At 39.0% G+C, this 18,049-nt stretch overlaps 1 protein-coding gene across 3 annotated transcripts in view; it reads right to left on the minus strand.

Annotated features, from left to right (window-relative positions):
* Positions 1-3,794: 3,794 nt before the first annotated feature.
* The window catches only part of SCP2 (sterol carrier protein 2), a 141,958-nt gene continuing 127,703 nt past the window's right edge, over positions 3,795-18,049 (minus strand). For all 3 annotated transcript variants that reach the window (XR_002782839.1, XM_011370475.2, XM_011370474.2), the window contains 3 exons: positions 15,837-15,966; positions 7,497-7,576; positions 3,795-4,742 (listed from right to left, as the gene is read on the minus strand). Coding sequence is in view for 2 of the 3 variants with exons in the window: in XM_011370475.2 (XP_011368777.1) it covers positions 4,647-4,742; positions 7,497-7,576; positions 15,837-15,966 (306 nt within the window). In the remaining variant the exon portion in view is untranslated. The remainder of the gene's footprint in view (positions 4,743-7,496; positions 7,577-15,836; positions 15,967-18,049) is intronic.

The raw sequence follows: 18,049 nt of genomic DNA on the forward strand, positions 1-18,049 counted from the left end.
AAAACTACAAATAACTGACTTTTTGTATTTATTACTTAAAGCTTCTTTAATCTTAAGTAGAAATATTGTTCTGAGAAGCTGTAAATACTTTCAAAGAAAGGGCAGGATAAGTCAAGCTAACAGAGAATTTTTAATGTTTTTTTCATCATCAGGGCAGCAGAAGATCATTGTAATAAAGAATGCATTTCTGTGATGAGGTTCCTATCCTCAGAAATGTCCCCTACGAATATAAAATTGTTATTCAGCTTATCTCATTCATTTTCTAGTGACAGTAAGCCAACACTTTGTGCTAGGGGTATCAAAATGCATGAGATGCAGTTCTCCCTGCCCTTAACAAGCTCTCTGTTGTGTGGGAGACAGAAACAAATTACTACAAAGAAATGATTTGTACCATTTGTGACAAACAGGGACAGCTTCCTGAAAGCTAAGAAAAGGATGAGAAGGAATTTGCCAAGTGGATAAGGTGGGGGCTGGGGGACAGGGAGAGATTGGTGAGGGTGGGCACAGAGAACAGCACATGTAAGATAACTTAGAATGAAAGTATTAGCTCAAGTGCTTGCTCTGTGTTAACCACTTGGAAACTGAATATATCGCTACCAAATGGAACTTTTCTGTTCTTATTCATAGCTCTTTATAAAACCAATTCCAATCTAATTGTTGTTATCTCTACTACTCCACTGAAATTGATTTTGCATTTATCAGCAGAGACTTCCATGTTGCCAAAATCAATCTAGTAGATGCTTTTCAGACATCATCCTACTTGACCTCACAGTAGCATAGGACACAGCTGAACATTCCCACTCTTTGGCTATACTCTCTTCTCAAAAAATTTCCCTCCACCTCTCTAGCTCCTCTTTCTCATCACTTTTGCCAGATTCCTCTTCCTCTGACTGATCTCTAAAAACTAAAGTTCTTCAAGGCTTACTCCAACCTCCCTTTCTCCCTCCCCAGGTGATATCATCCATTCCTGTAGTTTAAATACCACCCACATGGCTCATGATTTTCAAATGTGTATCTCCAAACTGATCTCATCCTCTGTGCTCATCTTGTAAATCCAACTGCCTCCTTGATATCTCAACTGAGAAATCTCTCAGACATCTCAAAGTTAACAAGTTCAAAAGTGGAACTTATTATTAAAACCTGCTTGTCCCCTCATCATTCCCATCATGACCTGAGATTCACCTGGCCAGTCGCTGGAAGTCATTTCTACCCCTATATCCAGTCACCAAGTCTGTCAGCTCTGCCTCTGCTTACTTTTCCACATCTAGCTCCACCACTGACACCCTGGTCCAGGACACCATCTTCTTGCACCTAGAGAGCCATTCTCCAGCACCCTATCCCAATACATTCTCCACAGAGCAACTACAGTGACAATTTCATTTCTCTGCTTACAGCCCTTCTGTGTTCATCAGTTCTTTCAAAAATATTCCAACTCCATTCTCTCCTTCTGACACGTAAGATTGTGAAGTTGGTGAGTGTGTGTGTGTGGGAGGGGGCATGTGACTTTCCTGGGATAATGAAATGGGGACGTAAGATTGTGAAGCTGGTGAGTGTGTGTGTGTGGGAGGGGGCATGTGACTTTCCTGGGATAATGAAATGGGGACAAAAGTGATATGGATCACTTCTGAGTGGAAACTTTAAGAGCCAACATGTATGTTACCTTTTTCTCTTCCTCTGCCCTGATGAGCACAATGCTCCAGAGAGTAGCAGCTCCATTAGCCTGGGTTCGTGATTTAGAATATGATGGCAAAGTAGATATGCAGCATAAGTGAGAAATAAACATACAAAAACCTACACCTTCCATAGATCCCAACTGCACTAAGAATGGCATACAAATGCCTTACCGTGATGAACAAACTGCAATATAACTGGCTCCTGTGTACCTATCCAACCTAATCTTGGGCCTGTCTTTCCCATTGACTATATTCCACTCACATGGACCCTTTTCAATTTTTGGAATAAGCCAGGCCCCTTTCTACCCTTTCATGCAATGTTCTTTGTACAGTTCACTCCTTAACCTTTAGAACTCAGCTTAACTATTACCCACTCAGAGATGTCTCCCTTATCCACTTTATCAAAGGAGACCCCTCACTGTGATTCTCCATCCCAGCACCCTATTTCCTGCATGGCACACCACAGTCTATAGTAATTATTCATATCTTTGATTGACTGTCTCTCCCACTAGACTGTAAATTGGGGGGTGGGGGGGAGGTTAGCTCACCACTATCTCTAGTGCCTAGCACTGTATGCTCAATATACTACCCTATGTGTGGTAAGCATTCAACAAATATTTGTTCAGTGAATGAACAAATGAAAAAAGACTCAAAAAGTGGCACATAAGAAAACACTACAGACATCGTATCACGTATCAGAGAGGCAAGGGGTAGAGGTAGTGTGGTAGGGACAGGAAGGGAACTCACATTTTCAGTAAGGGAACTAAGAATGACTACGATGTACCTAATACTAATTTAGGTATTTACATACGTTCTCTCTCTAGATTTTCAATAATTCTGGGAGGTCAATATTAATATCTCCACTTTATAAATCAGGCAACTGAGACTCAACCTGCTCAAGTAGCAAGACCAATAACAGCAGCAGTTTCAGTCCAGACCTGCTAACCTTTTCCCTCCAAATCATGATGCTTCCCTAGAAATTAAACCGCTACTAGATTTCATCACTAAGTAATTTTCTATTATACATATAAATTACACTTGTATATGAATACATTTCTACTCTAAGAACCAGTTTTTGTTTTTCTTTTTTGTTTTTGTTTTTTTCAGGTTTACCCGAAAGCCTGTTTCAGGTATCTCGTGTTAGCTGGGACAAGTGAAAGCAGAAAGATATAGCAAATCCAAATTAGAAATAAATCAAACACTGTGTTGGAACTTTTTTCTTCAAGTCTTTTTCTTCTCGGAGTAAGAAGCTACTGTGATTAGAAAGTAGGTCTGTGTTCTGAATTCATTTTATGGGACTTGAGATCAACTTATATTAGCTTAATTTATTATCTTGCCCCATCGCCAAATACTGTTCTGCTGGTCACAGAACATGCAAAGTTAAATGGTCTAAGGTTGGGGTCCCCAACTCCCGGGGCCATGAACTGGTAGCAGTCTGTGGCCTATTAGGAACCGGGCCATACAACAGGAGGTTGAGAGGCAGGTAAGTGAGCAAAGCTTCGTCTGTATTTGCAGCCGCTCCCCAGTGGTAGTAGCATCACTGCCTCAGCTCCACCTCAGATCATCAGGCATTAGCTTCTCATAGGAGCACTGGTCTCTGGTGCCAAAACGATTGGGGACCACTGGTCTGATCCACATCCTGACTTGATTCGCACAGGCTCCAAACATCTAAACAAAGGAATGAAGCCACCTGGCTTTTTGCCTCTGACCATCTTGGGGTGAAGTAACGTGTTAACAACAGAAAGTTGGGGTCTATGTAACTCCCAAACAGTTCTGCTGGGCTCTGAGTAGACTCACAAAATGATCAGAGCATAAGAAACCTTAGAGAGCATGTACTTTAAGTTTCCTCTTTTAAAAGTTTAGCAAACAGGCCCAGGCAGGCAGTTATTTGTCTAATGAAGCAAGAATCCCGGGTCCTAGTCAAGTGCTCCTTCCATGACAACACACGGCATCCCACACACACAGCGTCCCTAATCAAGAACTAGTGATTATGTCAAAGTAACCAGTAGATAATATATCAATGACACAGACTGTAAATCCCCCAATGTGTCACTTTCTCTTACTTTCCACCAATTAGACAACCCTGAACAAAAAGAACATACGAAATAAAAACAAAGGAGATCAGGAAGAGCTATTTTAATTTTCTGTTAAACATTCTTCCAAAAGCATTATTTTATCCAATATCTTAATGAGTTATAAGAAATAACTAGGAAGATAAATGTGAATAATTAAAGTAAACATATGAAACTAAAAATTATAACAAAGGATTGAGGGCTTTAGAAATGAATTAATGAGATAATTTTAAAACTGTGCATCTCAAAGCAAATTTTATTCAATGATTTTTCAAGAAAGAAACCCACTTAAAAATATTTTTACTTTAAAAATAGGCCTGTGTGCAGCTATAAATTTCCCCCCCAAGCTGTGATATTTCTTTTATTTACATTTGGGAATAAAACACCACTCGGATGACGCAAAATGCAAAATTTTAATTTTTTAAAATCCCAGTACAGAATTTTAAAAACTATTAATGGAAAATAGATTGAGTGCATAACACTAATTACTGGCCAGCTACTGGTATTTTGTTTTTTCTCTAGTTCTCCCAAGGAAAACTTAAATTGAATCTTCAGCAGAATAATCTTTAAATATACTTTATAAGCAAAATGAGAGCTTTTGTTTACATAGTTTTTCGATTTTGCTGTTCCTAATTTTATTCTGAAACTCAATTTTGCCCCAAACCATAATTACCATATTAACTTTGTAATGCACAGTTGTATGCAATTCAGCAAAGCAGTAGTATACCATCAGGCTCTATTCACCCAGAGCTTAGGAAAAACAGGATTGGTCACACCCATTTAAAAGCACATCTTGTACTATTTGCCAATGCATGGTTTCAGTCTAAGTTCTGACAATGAAATATATGGATATATATCTATATGTCTCATCTTGATTTTCAAAGGTAGGCAAAGAAGTTCTTCACAGCTTAGCTTTGCTCGGCTGAAGCTGAAGATTTTGTAACTTCATAGCCAGACCCATGTTGCCAGTGATTTTCAGTTTGCCTTGAAAGAAGGCCTGCGAGTAAGAAGAAAGAAAATTTATTACTTGGTGTTTTTTGTTTTGAGATTACTGATATTTCTAGACTATCCAGCCCTAAGATAATTTATTTATCAGGTCTCTTCCTTTGTTCAAAATGTAAAATGTGGCTTTCTGGAATAGATTTAGAACCAGATTCTTCAAAAGGATGAATCTTTACACAGGACAGTCAAAAGGTACATCTTTCCCAAAGGTCTGCTCCTAGAATTTGAGTCTGCCTTTACCTGCCGTCCTCAATGGTGGTACATTTTCCAATACGAGGCTAAGTGGGTTCATACCAGACTGATTTTGTTTAAAAACATTACATGTGGATCAGGAGTATGAACTGAAATTTTAAGAAGTCTACGGACAGAAAAAGCACATGCATAACACACTTAGAAACTCTTGGAATACAATATGAATGAAGTGTCACCAATTTTTTTCCGTTTTTGGTCTACACGATAAAGAATTTTTCCCTTACAGAGGGAGGCCAGGCAGCCTGCTGAGACTGAGGTACTTGTGTTAATCTTTGACTCAGTAAGAAAAATCAAACCAATCTGAAGTGCAGAGCCACAATTTGTTCCATTTAACAAATGCCTGTGATTAGGTCACATGATGCTTGCTAAATTTGTCACGTAACAAAATCCCAGGAAAACTTTAGAGAAATATCAAAATTGGGAGCACAGCATGATTTCCCTGATATATCTCAGTCTTTTAACTCACTCCTTAAAATAACGAAGGGCTAGATGAAAAAAGTTCCTGACAGTCTAAGCTTTTTAACAAGTACTTTACAAAGCCAGGAACTCTTCCGCCTCATCCATGGGAATGCACGGAGCTCTGCTTTTACTACACCTCTGGTAAGGGTGACTAATTCCTTTTTTCCCTTCCTCTGTCTGGACAAACTAAATATTTCCTTTCTATATGGCACACAGCCTTCTGTCTGATGACTTAAAGGTCAGGTGTCTCAGAACACAATATGTTTAACATATGTCCTTTAAAAATATGGACCAGCAGTACCTAAAAGAGAAACTCACCAGCTTTCCCTTTTTTAAACTGAAAGAGAAAATGACTTTCTATTCACTAATTATTACAGAGAAAACATGAATCTTTACCGTTTCGAGAACCCAAACATAAGAATCGTTTTCAATCTGGCCCCTAGATGTTCCTCATGTGTGCCTGCTGCTGGAGAACATGCTGCTTTGTTTCAACTGTAGCCAAACACTGAAATTATAATTTCCACTGAATATAATGGTTTCCAGTCAAATCCTCTACTGATCAGAAGGGAAGGTCATTAGCACATTAATAGAAAGGTCTGCCATTCTTTATCTTTAATTCCTTTGGGTGATAACAGATATTCAAGAAAAATAAGCTGACACTTTGCTCCCCAAAAGGTTGGTAAACAGACAAACTGAGAATGGAGGGCGGCTGATATGCGAAGTCTGACCACCCTGCCAAGGAAGTGTATGGAGTGAGAGCACAGCAGAATAAGGAGCAGTGGGAAGGAGGATGACAGCCAGCTCCTATACTGGTGGCCTCTGTTCTGTCCAGATTTTTGGAGCAGGCTCAGTGGGTAGAAATGTCAGTGCTACTGGTGTGTACTGAAACGTCACAAATGTATGACTCGTTTGTCAACGCATCAACTGAAATATGCTTAGGTGCTTAGAAAAACATTTTAAAAAGGAATAAAAGTAAGAGTCAGGTTTAGTTGTTTTATCCAGTCTTTCAAATTACCAGGGGACCACAAGAGCAAGACCTAAAACAAGTCAAGCTGACGCAATAACAATAAAAATAAAGTTGCAATATAAAGAAGCATCGTAGTTTCCTTTCTGTTATCCATGGCTAACGGAAAGCTCAGTGTATCAAGTCTTTTCACCACTATGTAATTAAAGAATACAAGAAGACCCTTGACAATCTGGGGACCAGGAAAATCTACACAAGGCATAAATACACTATAGACAAATACAATTTAATCTAGCAATTGTGAAAACGTAAAAATGTCAGGCATCCTGCTAAGTTCTTGAAGATAAGTAAGATATGGTTTGCTCCTTTGAGATACCCACAATCTAATGGGGAAGGTAGGCACATTATGATTAATATGTGACAAGTGCTAAGCTAGCAGTCCAAGAAGTGGACAAGAGGAGGGACTGGCTACAGCTCCCCAACAACTTGGAAGGAGGTCTGTGGAGATAACAGCTGAGCTTATTTTAAGAGAGAAGGAGTTTGCCAGGGAAGGATAGCTTGGGGAGAAGAGCATGGGCAAAGACACAAAATGTGAAAGGTCATGCCTTTGCTTCCTCCTTCCACCTGGATTGCTCTTACTCCCCATCTGTGCACCACTCACTTCTCATCACCCTTAGGACTCACTCAGCTCAAGTGTCACTTCCTCTGTGAGCCTGATGGCCAAGAAAGACATGGCTGTTCCTTCCTCCACCCTCCCCAACCACAAATCGGGCATGGCATCTCAGATATTTGGCTGCATTTACTCTTTGCAGATCTGTCTCAATCCAAATTGTGGATGCCCTGAGCATGGGAACTATTTCTTATTCACCTAGGCATTTCAAGTACACAGGACAGTGTCTGCCACATAGTTTGCTCCGTAAATGTTTGTCATTTGTTAACTGAACATTTGGGGGAACATTAAGTTTTGTGGATTTGACCACTTTCCACTTTATGATATGAGACTGAGGCATGAGATAAAGTGGAATGGGCTAAAAGATCCACCTATTAGAAGGACATAAGTGCCATCAAACTTACCGACTGAGGATTCATTTTACCAGTCATTAAAGCCAGTAGGTCCGAGTCAGCCATTGTGATTGTGCAGTCGGCCTTCTTATCTAAAACAGAGATGCAGGAGAAGAAAGGAGAAGAAGGGAGTGTTCAGTTTTATGTATACATTTAGTCAAAAGCCACTAACTGCAACAGAATCACATATAGTATCAGAGTCGTAGGGGAAATGAGCTCTCATATACACTTCCATGGCAGCCTGGTAAAATGTGGCATAAATCACAAGCAACTCTGACATTTAACAAGAAAGAACTGATTAAATAAATGATGGTATATTCATTTACTGGGATACAATGCAATCATTAGATAATATGGATCTATATTTATTGGCCTGAAAAAAATGTTCGTGTTATAGTGTTCGTGATACTGCTCTATAAACCAGTTACAAAACAAACTGTAAGCATGACCCCATTTTTGCTTAAAAACATATATTCATTATATATGTGTAGGAAAAAAAACAACTGTAAACTTAGACACCAATATATTAATAATAGTCACTGTGGTGCACAGACTCTATTGACTCCCGTGATTCCTGCCTCCTGGCATTCAGGCCTTTGTATAATAACCTACCCTTGAGTGTGGGCAGGACCTGTGACTTGATTCCAGCCAACAGAATGTGTCAACAGTGATGGAATGTCATTCCTGTGGTTCTGTTATGTTATATAAGACTCTGTCTTGCTTGCTAGCAGACTCACTCTCCAGCTGCTATGTTGTGAACTGCATTTGGAGATGGCTCCATGATAGGTTATCAGCCTTTAGGACCTGAGGGTGGACTCTGGCCTATAACCAGTAAAAAAAAAAACAACAACAACAAAAAAACCTAAAGCTATCACTCATACAGCTGCAAAGAAATGAATTCTGCCAGCAACCTGAGTAAGCTTGGACATGGACCCTGCCCCAGTCAAGTCTCCAGATGAGAAGCCAGCCCTGGCCAACACCTTGACTGTAGCCTGTGAGACCCTATGCAGAGGACCCAGCTAAGTTGTCCTCAGCCAAATTACCCACAGAAACTGGGAGGCACTAAATGTTTGCATTGTTGTAAGCCACTAAGTTTGTGATAATTTTTTATGCAGTAATAGAAAATGAATACATGTATCTAGATAAGGGGGTTAATAACAAACTTCTGTAAAGGATCAGACACTAAACAGTTTAGTCTTTGTGGGCCACTGAGTCTCTATCACAACTACTAGACTCTCCCCCTGTATCTCAAAAGTAGTCATAGATAAAACTTATGAACGTGGCTATGTGCCAATAAAACTATTTTCAAAACAGGAAGCATACCCAGAGGGAGAGGATATTTGCAATTCGTATATCTGACAAAGAACTTGGACCCAGAATATATAAAAAATTCCTACCGCTCGATTAGAAAAGGTTAGATAATCCAATACAAAAAATGATCAAATAACATAAAACAGGCATTGTACAAAAGGGGATCTCCAAATGGCCAAAAAAAAAAGCACATGAAACAATATGTTCAATTTCATTAGTCATCAGGAAAAGGCAAACTTAAAGCCTGGATGAGATACTATTACAGAGCTGCTAGAATGAATATTAGGAAAAAAAACACAATATCAGTGCTAGTGAGGATGAAGAGCAACTAACAGATCAATGCAACGCAGGAAGGACTGTAAAATGGTACAGCCACTTTAGAAAACAGTCTGGAAGTTTCTTATACAGCTAACCATGCACATGCCCTACGACCTAGCAATCCCACTTTTAAGTGTTTACTCAAGAGAAATGAAAACATATGTCCACACAAAAATCTCTATGTGAATGTTAATAGTGGTTTTATTCAAATTGCCAAAAGCTAGATAAAACCTAAATGTGCACCAACTGGTGAATGAATGGATAAACTACCCAGCAACAAAAAGGAACAAACTACTGATGATACATTCAACATGAGTGAATCTCAGTGACAAAAGCATGTTCAAAAGGCTGCATACTGTATGATTCCATTAATAAGACATTCTGGAAAAAGTAAAACTACAGGGACAGGAACTCAAATTTATGGTTGCCAGGGGCCGAGGGTGGGAGAAGGGGACTGACTACACAAGGACATGACACTTCTTGAAGTGATGAAAATATTTTCTATCTTGATTTTTGGTGATGGTTACAAAACTATGCATTTGTCTAAATTCATAAAATTGTACATCTAAAAAGAGTAGATTTTACTGCATCTTAATGAACATAACTAAAAAAAATGAGAGTGCCACAAATTGTCAAAAATTAGGAGCAAATGAAATTCTCATATAATGTGGAAGGGAATGCAAAACACTATATCCGCATCAAAAAATTGTTTGGCTATATTGTACCTTAGTATTTCTACTCTTGGTTATATGCCAAATGGAATGAATACATATGTCCACTAAAAGACACACACGAGAATGTTTATAAACTGCTTTATTTGTAAGACCCCCAAATGGAAACACTACAAGAACACATCAACCATGAAATGAATAAATTCTGGTACATTTATGTAGTAAATATGAACTACTGCTATATGTAACAATATTATGAATCTTACAATGCTGAGCAAAAGAAACCAGACCTGAAAGTATAAATATTTTATGGTTCCATTTATATGAATTTCCAAAATAAAATCACTCTGTGGTGACAGGATTCGAACAGTGGCTCCTTTTGGGACAATAGTGACTAGAGGGGGTAGGAGAGAAGTTTCTGGAGTACCGGCAACATTCTGCGTCTTGATCTGGGACATGCATTTTTAACATTTATTGAGCTGTACATACATTTTAGATTTATGCCCTGTATTACAGGCTAGACTTCAATAAAAATTTTGCACAAAACGAAAAAACAGGTAGTGGAGGTAGTGGGTTGATTTGGCCCATAAACCAGTTTGTCAATCCCTGAATCAGATGGTGGGATTATAGGAGAGTAATTTTTCCATTTTCTCTATCTTTTCCAATTTTGTTTTCACTGCATGTATATTACTTATATGATACAAAGTTTTAAACATATTAATTTTAGTATCACCAAGGTATAATGAAAAAACAAAACAAAACTGTACAACAGACTCCAATATCTCATTGCTAAATTAGCCATGTCTACCTTGGACAAATGAGAGGTTTTAAGTGCAAAAGGAAAAATTCACCAAGAAATCAAAATTCTCAGCAGTGTTTTAGGCAATAAATTTAATGACAGTACTCTTAACAGTTGGCTCCCCCTCAAATTAAAGTGGGACTCTCTCAGAAACCAAGTTACTTTCTATCTCACTATTCTGCTTTTTCTTCACTGCACTTATCTGAAACTATCTTAATTATTTGTATATGTGTTTTCTGTCTATTTTTGTCCACTAGAATGAAAACTTTATGGAGACAGGGCCCTTGTCAGTTTTGTTCACTGCTATATCCACAGGCCCTTGAAGAGTGCTTGATCCATAAAGGGAAATCAATGAATACTTGATGAATGAATGAATGAATGAATGAATGGAGTTCAAAAGATTATCAAATTATGGCCCAATAACTAATCAGATAATCTATGCCTTAATAAAAGAAACAGGAATTGCTATCGTCTGAATGCTATGTGTCCACCTTCCAAAACTCGTATGTTTGAATTATAATGCCCAATGTGATGGTGTTAGTAGGTATGGCCTTTGGGAAGTCATGAGGGTGAAACCGTAATGGATGGGATTAGTATCTTATAAAAGAGGCTGCAAAGAGATCCCTCCTCTTCTATCCTATGAGCCAACAGCAAGAAGGCATTGGCTATAAACCAAGAAGAGGGCCCTCACCGAACATGACCATGTGGGCACCTTGATCTTGCATTTTCCAGCCTCCAGAACTCTTAGAAATAAACTTCTGTTGTTTATAAGACACCCAATATGTGATGTTTGTTATAGTAACCCAAATGGACAAAGACAAGGGTAAACTGTTAAAGCACAGCATGCCTATATTATTAAATAACTAAAACAAGACTGAAAATAAAGTTTTTATTACATATCTTACAACTCAGAAATAGCCCTAAAAAAGAATGAGATTCAGTGGCCAGTCCACATCTTTGCCTTTAACAAAACTTTCTCTTATTACTGGAAAAAAGGTGTGAAGCCTTGAAAATAAAGGAATTTATAATCTAGAAAATCTGGTTCTCTTGTAGACATATAACATCGAATAGCAGAAAGAAAAAAAGCTAAGAAATTGAGATAGTTGGACCTGATTTATAGTTGGACTTGAGCCTAATATTCTAAGAAAGGACTCTTAGTCACTGAAAGGTGCCTTTAGGAAATGAAGTCTGTTGCTGCCATTGTTGATATAAAACATCAGCATTTATTGAGTTCTCACTATGCCAAGCACTTCACATACATGGACTCATTTGATCTTTATAACAACTCTATGAGGGTCAGAGAGGTCAAAAATTTTGCCCCAGATCACACAGCTAATAAGCAGCTGAGCTAGGTCTGAAAGCAGATTCCTGCAGCTAAAGCCTATACCCTCAACTTTTCAGCTTTATGATTTCCTCGTTATAGGAAGGATATAAACATTCGACAGCTCAGTTTTAACTGGGCATTCATTCCGATGCTTTCTCAGTTCCCCACATCCCTTTGAGGAGTCTTAGACTCCTCAAAATTCCACAGTGGAATGTGTTCATGCAAAATTAATGTTTAATATATGGGCTGGGAAGGAAGCAATGATCTACTGGGTACTTAATAAGCTAAAAATGCTTTACATACCTTATCTCATTTAATCTCCACAACAGCTCCATGAATAGAAATTATTCTCATCATTTTTGAGATGAGACAATTGGACTCAGGGAAGAGATACATCTAGTAAGTTACAGAGGCAAGGTCTGAACCCAGGTTTGTACGCCCCCAAAGGCTATGCTCTTTCTCGTATACCTCGGGGCTGGGAGAGACTGAGCCTCTCTATATCATGTTCCCCAGAAAAGGACAGGGTTGAGAACTCAGGTAAGTGCAGGGAGGGCAGAATAAAGGAATGAAAGAATAATGTGTCATGTCAGTTTCCTGGAGAGATGCTACGTGAGTTGTTTCAAAGGAAAGGAGGGCGGGGCAGAATTCATGGAGAAGGTACTAAAAGGTACCCAGGCAGGAAAAAAAAAAAATGGTAAATGTGCAAAATCTAAAGTATAATCATTACCAAACTCTTAGAATATAAGCAAATGAAATACATTTAAGTAAATTTCACTTTGTTAACAGTAACTAAATCTCTCAACACTGTGTAAATGCCAAAAGAACTAGCAATTCTCTTTCAGATGCCAGTTCACACTAGGACAGGTATTAATGCTTTAACGTAGCTGATCTCTAACAAATGGTCATTTGTTGGCTGATGTAAAAGGAGCTGGCAATTTCCAGTGGGGGCTTTTACTGGATAAGTCCATATTACAGCGCCACTCCTGGATGCCAACAAGTGTCAATTTCAGCAGAAATTACCCTGCCCCAGAGTAAAGCCTTTCAGGTCTGGGATGGGGCACCTAATGTGGGGGAGAGCTCACACTGCCAGAGTCCATAGGTAGGGAACAAGGTTTTTCTGAAATTAAGCAATAGCCTTCCATAAGCATCTTTCATAACAAATCAACACCATAACAAAATAGGAGAAAAAAAATATTTTAATCATCTTAACATCTCCCTGGCATATCAGAATATAATCCTGAAGTAACAATTAAACCTCAGTCATTAAAAATTTGGCACTATTTCCCAAAAGTTCTTTTTATTTCCAAAAGCTAGAATCCAGATGAAGCACTCAGTTTTAATTCCTCTAACTACCACATTCGAGAGGCATATCACAGAAGGTAAACATACAGTTATTTTTCTGTCTACTCATTTTGAGGGGGAAAAACTACATAAAATTCAGGAACTTTCCACGACAGTGCCATCCTGCTCATACCAGATGGACGCTCTTACTACTGCTCAGCTTTTCCTTCATTAATCTCTAGTTGACTCCTTATTCGACAACACATGTAACACTGCTCTTAACATTTTCTCCTGTTTCCAAGCTCTAAACTCCACTTCAGAAGCACTGCCAACCTTCGTTCTACTTGAAAATGCCCTTGAATATTTACCTACCCTCTCAGGAAAAGAAGTATTCACTCCTCCTTGCTAAGGCTAACCTTCCTTCTACCTGAGCTCTTGATGTCAACCTCTCTTTCAGGAGCGCCCTCGAGAATGTATCTATCAATAATAAACTCTACCATCTTTGATAGATCTCCTCCTACACAAGCTTCCAGGTCCCATCAATTCACCCCAAATATCCCTGGCAATGATCCTGTAACAACATCCCTTTTTTCTCACTGCCAACACTGAGGCCATCCTTTCTCCTCACTTAAGACAAGGGCAACATTCATTCTCCTAACTGCTCTGCCTCTGATTTCTCCCTTTGCAATTCATCAAGTCTAATGCACCAGCTTCATCCTCTAAAAAACAGCTCTGACTTTCACTTTTCTACTTAAAAAGCTTTAATGGCTTGATTATATATCAAATCACGTTCGAAGTTCAAAGCATGGTATTTTAAGCTCTCCAAAAAGCTGGTTCTCATCCATCATATTTCTTAGTTGCACCAGGCTCTATTCAACAAGGGACAGATATACAATATCACTTACTGAATGCTCACTAAGCATCAGTCATTCATTCTGCTGTTCGTTTTTATTTGATTGAAAGCCTACCATGTGTCAGGTACTATTCTAGACATTGGGAATGCAGCAGTGAACCTAATAGGCAAAAAGCTCTGCCTCCATTCGGCTTACAATTAGAGAGGGGTAGCTGAACAATAAGGAAATAAATGAGTAAAATATTATGGTATATCAGATGGCAATAAGTACCATACGGAAAAACAGGAAATGGTAATGGGGGTGTGACTGTAAAAGTGTGATTAGGGAAGGGCCTCCTGAGAAGGTGACATTTGGACAAAGATGCAAAAGAAATGAGGGAACAAGCCGTGAAGATATCTGAGGGAAGACAATTCCAGGCAGAGGAAACCAAGTAGGAAGCCCCTGAACTGAGAACACCCCATGTTCAAGCAACAGCAAGGAGGCCAACATAACTGGAGCAAAGTGAGGGAGAGGGTAGTAAGACAGAGCATACTGGGGCCAGATCATGTGGTACCATTGTCAGAACTCTGGCTTTTACTCTGAGTGAGTAAAAAGCCATTGGATGGTTTGGGGAGGAGGAGGGTCACGACCTGACTTAAGTTTTAAAATGATCACTCCAGTTGGTGTGTGGAGAAGAATCTGTAGGGGAAAAGGTTAGAAGCAGGGAGATCAGGCAAAAATAATGATAGAAGCTTAGATCAAGGTGGTAGTAGTACAGGAGGACAGAATTTGCTGATGGATTAGACTGTGGAGTGTGAGAAAAAGAGGAGCCAATGATGACTTCAAGGTTTTTGGACGAGGAACTGGTAGGACACAGGAACAATTTACCGAGACGGGGAAGATAGTGGAAGGAGGAACACATAAATAATGGGGATTGGGGGGAAGATCAGGAGTTCAGTTTTCTATATGTTAGCTTTGGGATACCTATTAAGTATCCAGGTAAACTTGCCAATTAAGCAACTGGATCTATACCTTGGAATTCAGTGATTGGGTCCACACTGATGATATCTGGGAGTTACCAGTGTAGAGATGGTTTTAAAAGCATGAGACTAAATGAGATTTCCTAGTAGATAGAACTGAGCCTTGGAGTACTCCAATGTTTAGAAATCTGGAGATGAGAAAACAGGAAGATAGGCCAAAAAAGAGCAGCCAGTAGGTAAGAGGAAAGCTTGGAATAATATCATCATGAGGGCTGGGAATTAACCACTGAATTTAGCAACTGGTGACAAGAATAATTATGGGATAGTGAGGAGGGCAAAAGCTGACTAGAGTGGGTTCAAGAAAGACTAGGATGTGAGGAAGTGGACAGTGAGTACAGACAGGTCTTTCAAGCCACGTAACCATACACTGGACCACGTGCTTTATAGATTAAGAGATAATTCTCTTAATCCTCCCATCAACCCTGTGAAATAGGTACTACTTATTATTCCCACGTATGGATGAGAACACTGTGTCTCAGAGAAGTTAAATAATTTATTCAAGGCCAGAACCCGTGAGTGGCAAGGCCAGGACCCTAATCCAAGCTTGTCTAATTCCAAAGTTTAGGATTGCCAACTCTGTGATTGGGCTTCCAATTTTGGGGAGGAGGCAGCTGTGACCTATTCCTGTTCCCAAGGATTCACTAGTTCTTTAGCAAGGTTCTAGTTCTTTAACAAGGTCCCAAAGCCAGCCTTTTTTGGCAACACCAGAGCAGACTCCCATTTTCCTTCGTGAACTTGTCAGTGTTCCTACAAATGAAGTTATTATCGCACCGACCTGAGTTAGGGAGCACGGATCCTTTGCCGTTCTTCACATCTACCACCCAGGTGGCTTCTTTACCCTCAGGGCCATCCTTCACCTTGAAAGCAAAAATACCACCGATTTTCTTCACAAACTGTTCCCCTTCCTGGAAAGAAAAATAACACTGAGAGTTACATTAAGTTCCTTTCTCTGGCTTTTCCCTCAATCAGATTAAATGTTTTAAATAGACACATGACGTGAGCAGCAGGCAGTCCCCAAGCTCCCTTAGGATCTTCTACCCAGAAAAGTCTGAAAGGCCACCAGGCGACAACTCCCTCATCTGCCAAATCTTTTGTTAAAAACGGCTTTCTGGAAACAACTGGAAGAAGGAAAAGGAGGATGGGGGTGGCACGGTAGCATTTTCTAGTGAAATAGCCTTCATTTGTCTAAATCATTTCTAAAAGATTCACTCTGATGTCTCTAAATGTACGAACTCTCTCTCCCTCTTTTTTTTTTTTAGGTTAAATTCCTTTACATATATTTTTGGTCCCACAATCAGAACTAAAAGATAAGTGGTTCTGAGATCAAAGTCTTTTTTTTTTTTTTTTGATCAACCCATTATCTGGATTGGTATAAAGAGTTATACAAGTAATATATCATCTACCACTCACTTTTGGAAGAATGAAGCTGGAAAAAATAACCTCAGATACATATCTCTATAGGTTGGTTTCTATTCCCCCTCCCTCTTCCCTTCATCCCCACTCTCCTTCATCTTTCCTGAAATGTTTACTGAAACAACCGGCACCAGACATTGTTCTAGGCACCAAGAATACAGAAGTAGGAGTTAGAAGGTGAGTGATAATATACTGTGATGACTATGACAATACACAGTGATAAAAGGAAGCACAGAGGAGCAGCTAAGCCAGCTGGCAGGGGGAAGGAATGACAATCATCTCACATACCTTTTTAAAAAAATAAATAAATAAACCAGAACATAATAATTTTATTACAATCATTCTTCTGTAAATGAATTTTTAAAAAGTTCAAAGTCTTCTCCATATTCCTTGAAATCTATTGTTCCTCAAGGTTCTATGGAGACAATCTAGAAGAGTAGGTTAATAATGCTGTGTGCTGGGTCACCCAAGAGCCAGCTCCCTTTGGGGCCAGGGATCCCTGAGAGACTACTTCCAGGTGCATTTATGCCATCTGCTTGCAAAATGCCTTAGGAACAGGGCTATGACAGACACCAACAAGTTAGAGGAGGAAACACCAGCAAACATTTAGAAATTCTACCTGTATAGTTGGAGAGAAATGCCTCCCACCTCCTCCATACAGATGTAGATTAATTTTGCACTTGCTATTACTTTTCAGAACCAACTGATCCCCTTATAAAAATCACATCCTTTGGTCAATAAAACATTTTCAATTGAAGAGGGAGGAAGAGAGTTAAAAGGGGAAATAAAATACACATTTGTTGCGAAACTGGAGATCATTAATACTAAGCAAGTTCTAAGGGCCTCCTTGCCTGAAGAAAAGTACTTCTTTCTGACTAGGTAAAAGGTCAAGGAGTAGGTCCTGTTGTAAACATAATAGGTACAAAAAATTAAGAGAATTCAAAGAAGGGCCATGGGGTGCTGCTAACAAAAAAAGGGAACTGCTAAAAAAAAAAAAAAAAAAGTGGAAATAAAATCTCTTGTCAGGCTTCTTTTGCTAAGGCAGAAAATGCATGAATTGACAAAAGATTGCAAGACTTTCACTTTCTAGTCCTGTAAACATATAGGAAACTGACAATCGTGGGAAGGAGAAAAGAAACAAGAGGACAAGGTCCATGCAAGTGAGGTTATGGAAGGAGGAGAAAAGAAAATGGGAGCAAGAGGCATACATTTGCAAAGCTAAAAGGAGACTGTGAAAGAAAAACAGGACTGCTTTGTTAATCTCAGAATGAAGTACTCAATGACTGACATCTAGCCATACCAGATACTCTCTATACTGATCATTTTTATTTGATTTTTTTGGACAGAATAAAGTTGAAAAAAATGAGGTAAAACTTGGCAGAAGCAACTATTCTATGGGTTACCCTGTCAGCAAATATTGGTGGCATAAAAAAAAAAAAATTTCAAGCTGAGCCCTTAGTGAGTGCAATTTCATTTTAGTGGACGCTTGTACTGAAAGAAATTTTTAAAAATTAGATATTTTTTTTCTACTAGATTGGCAAAGAAATTTTTAAAAATTAGATATTTTTTTCTACT

Source organism: Pteropus vampyrus, unplaced genomic scaffold (genome assembly GCF_000151845.1).
Source record: "Pteropus vampyrus isolate Shadow unplaced genomic scaffold, Pvam_2.0 Scaffold170, whole genome shotgun sequence".
In the NCBI taxonomy this organism is placed as follows: Eukaryota; Metazoa; Chordata; class Mammalia; order Chiroptera; family Pteropodidae; genus Pteropus; species Pteropus vampyrus.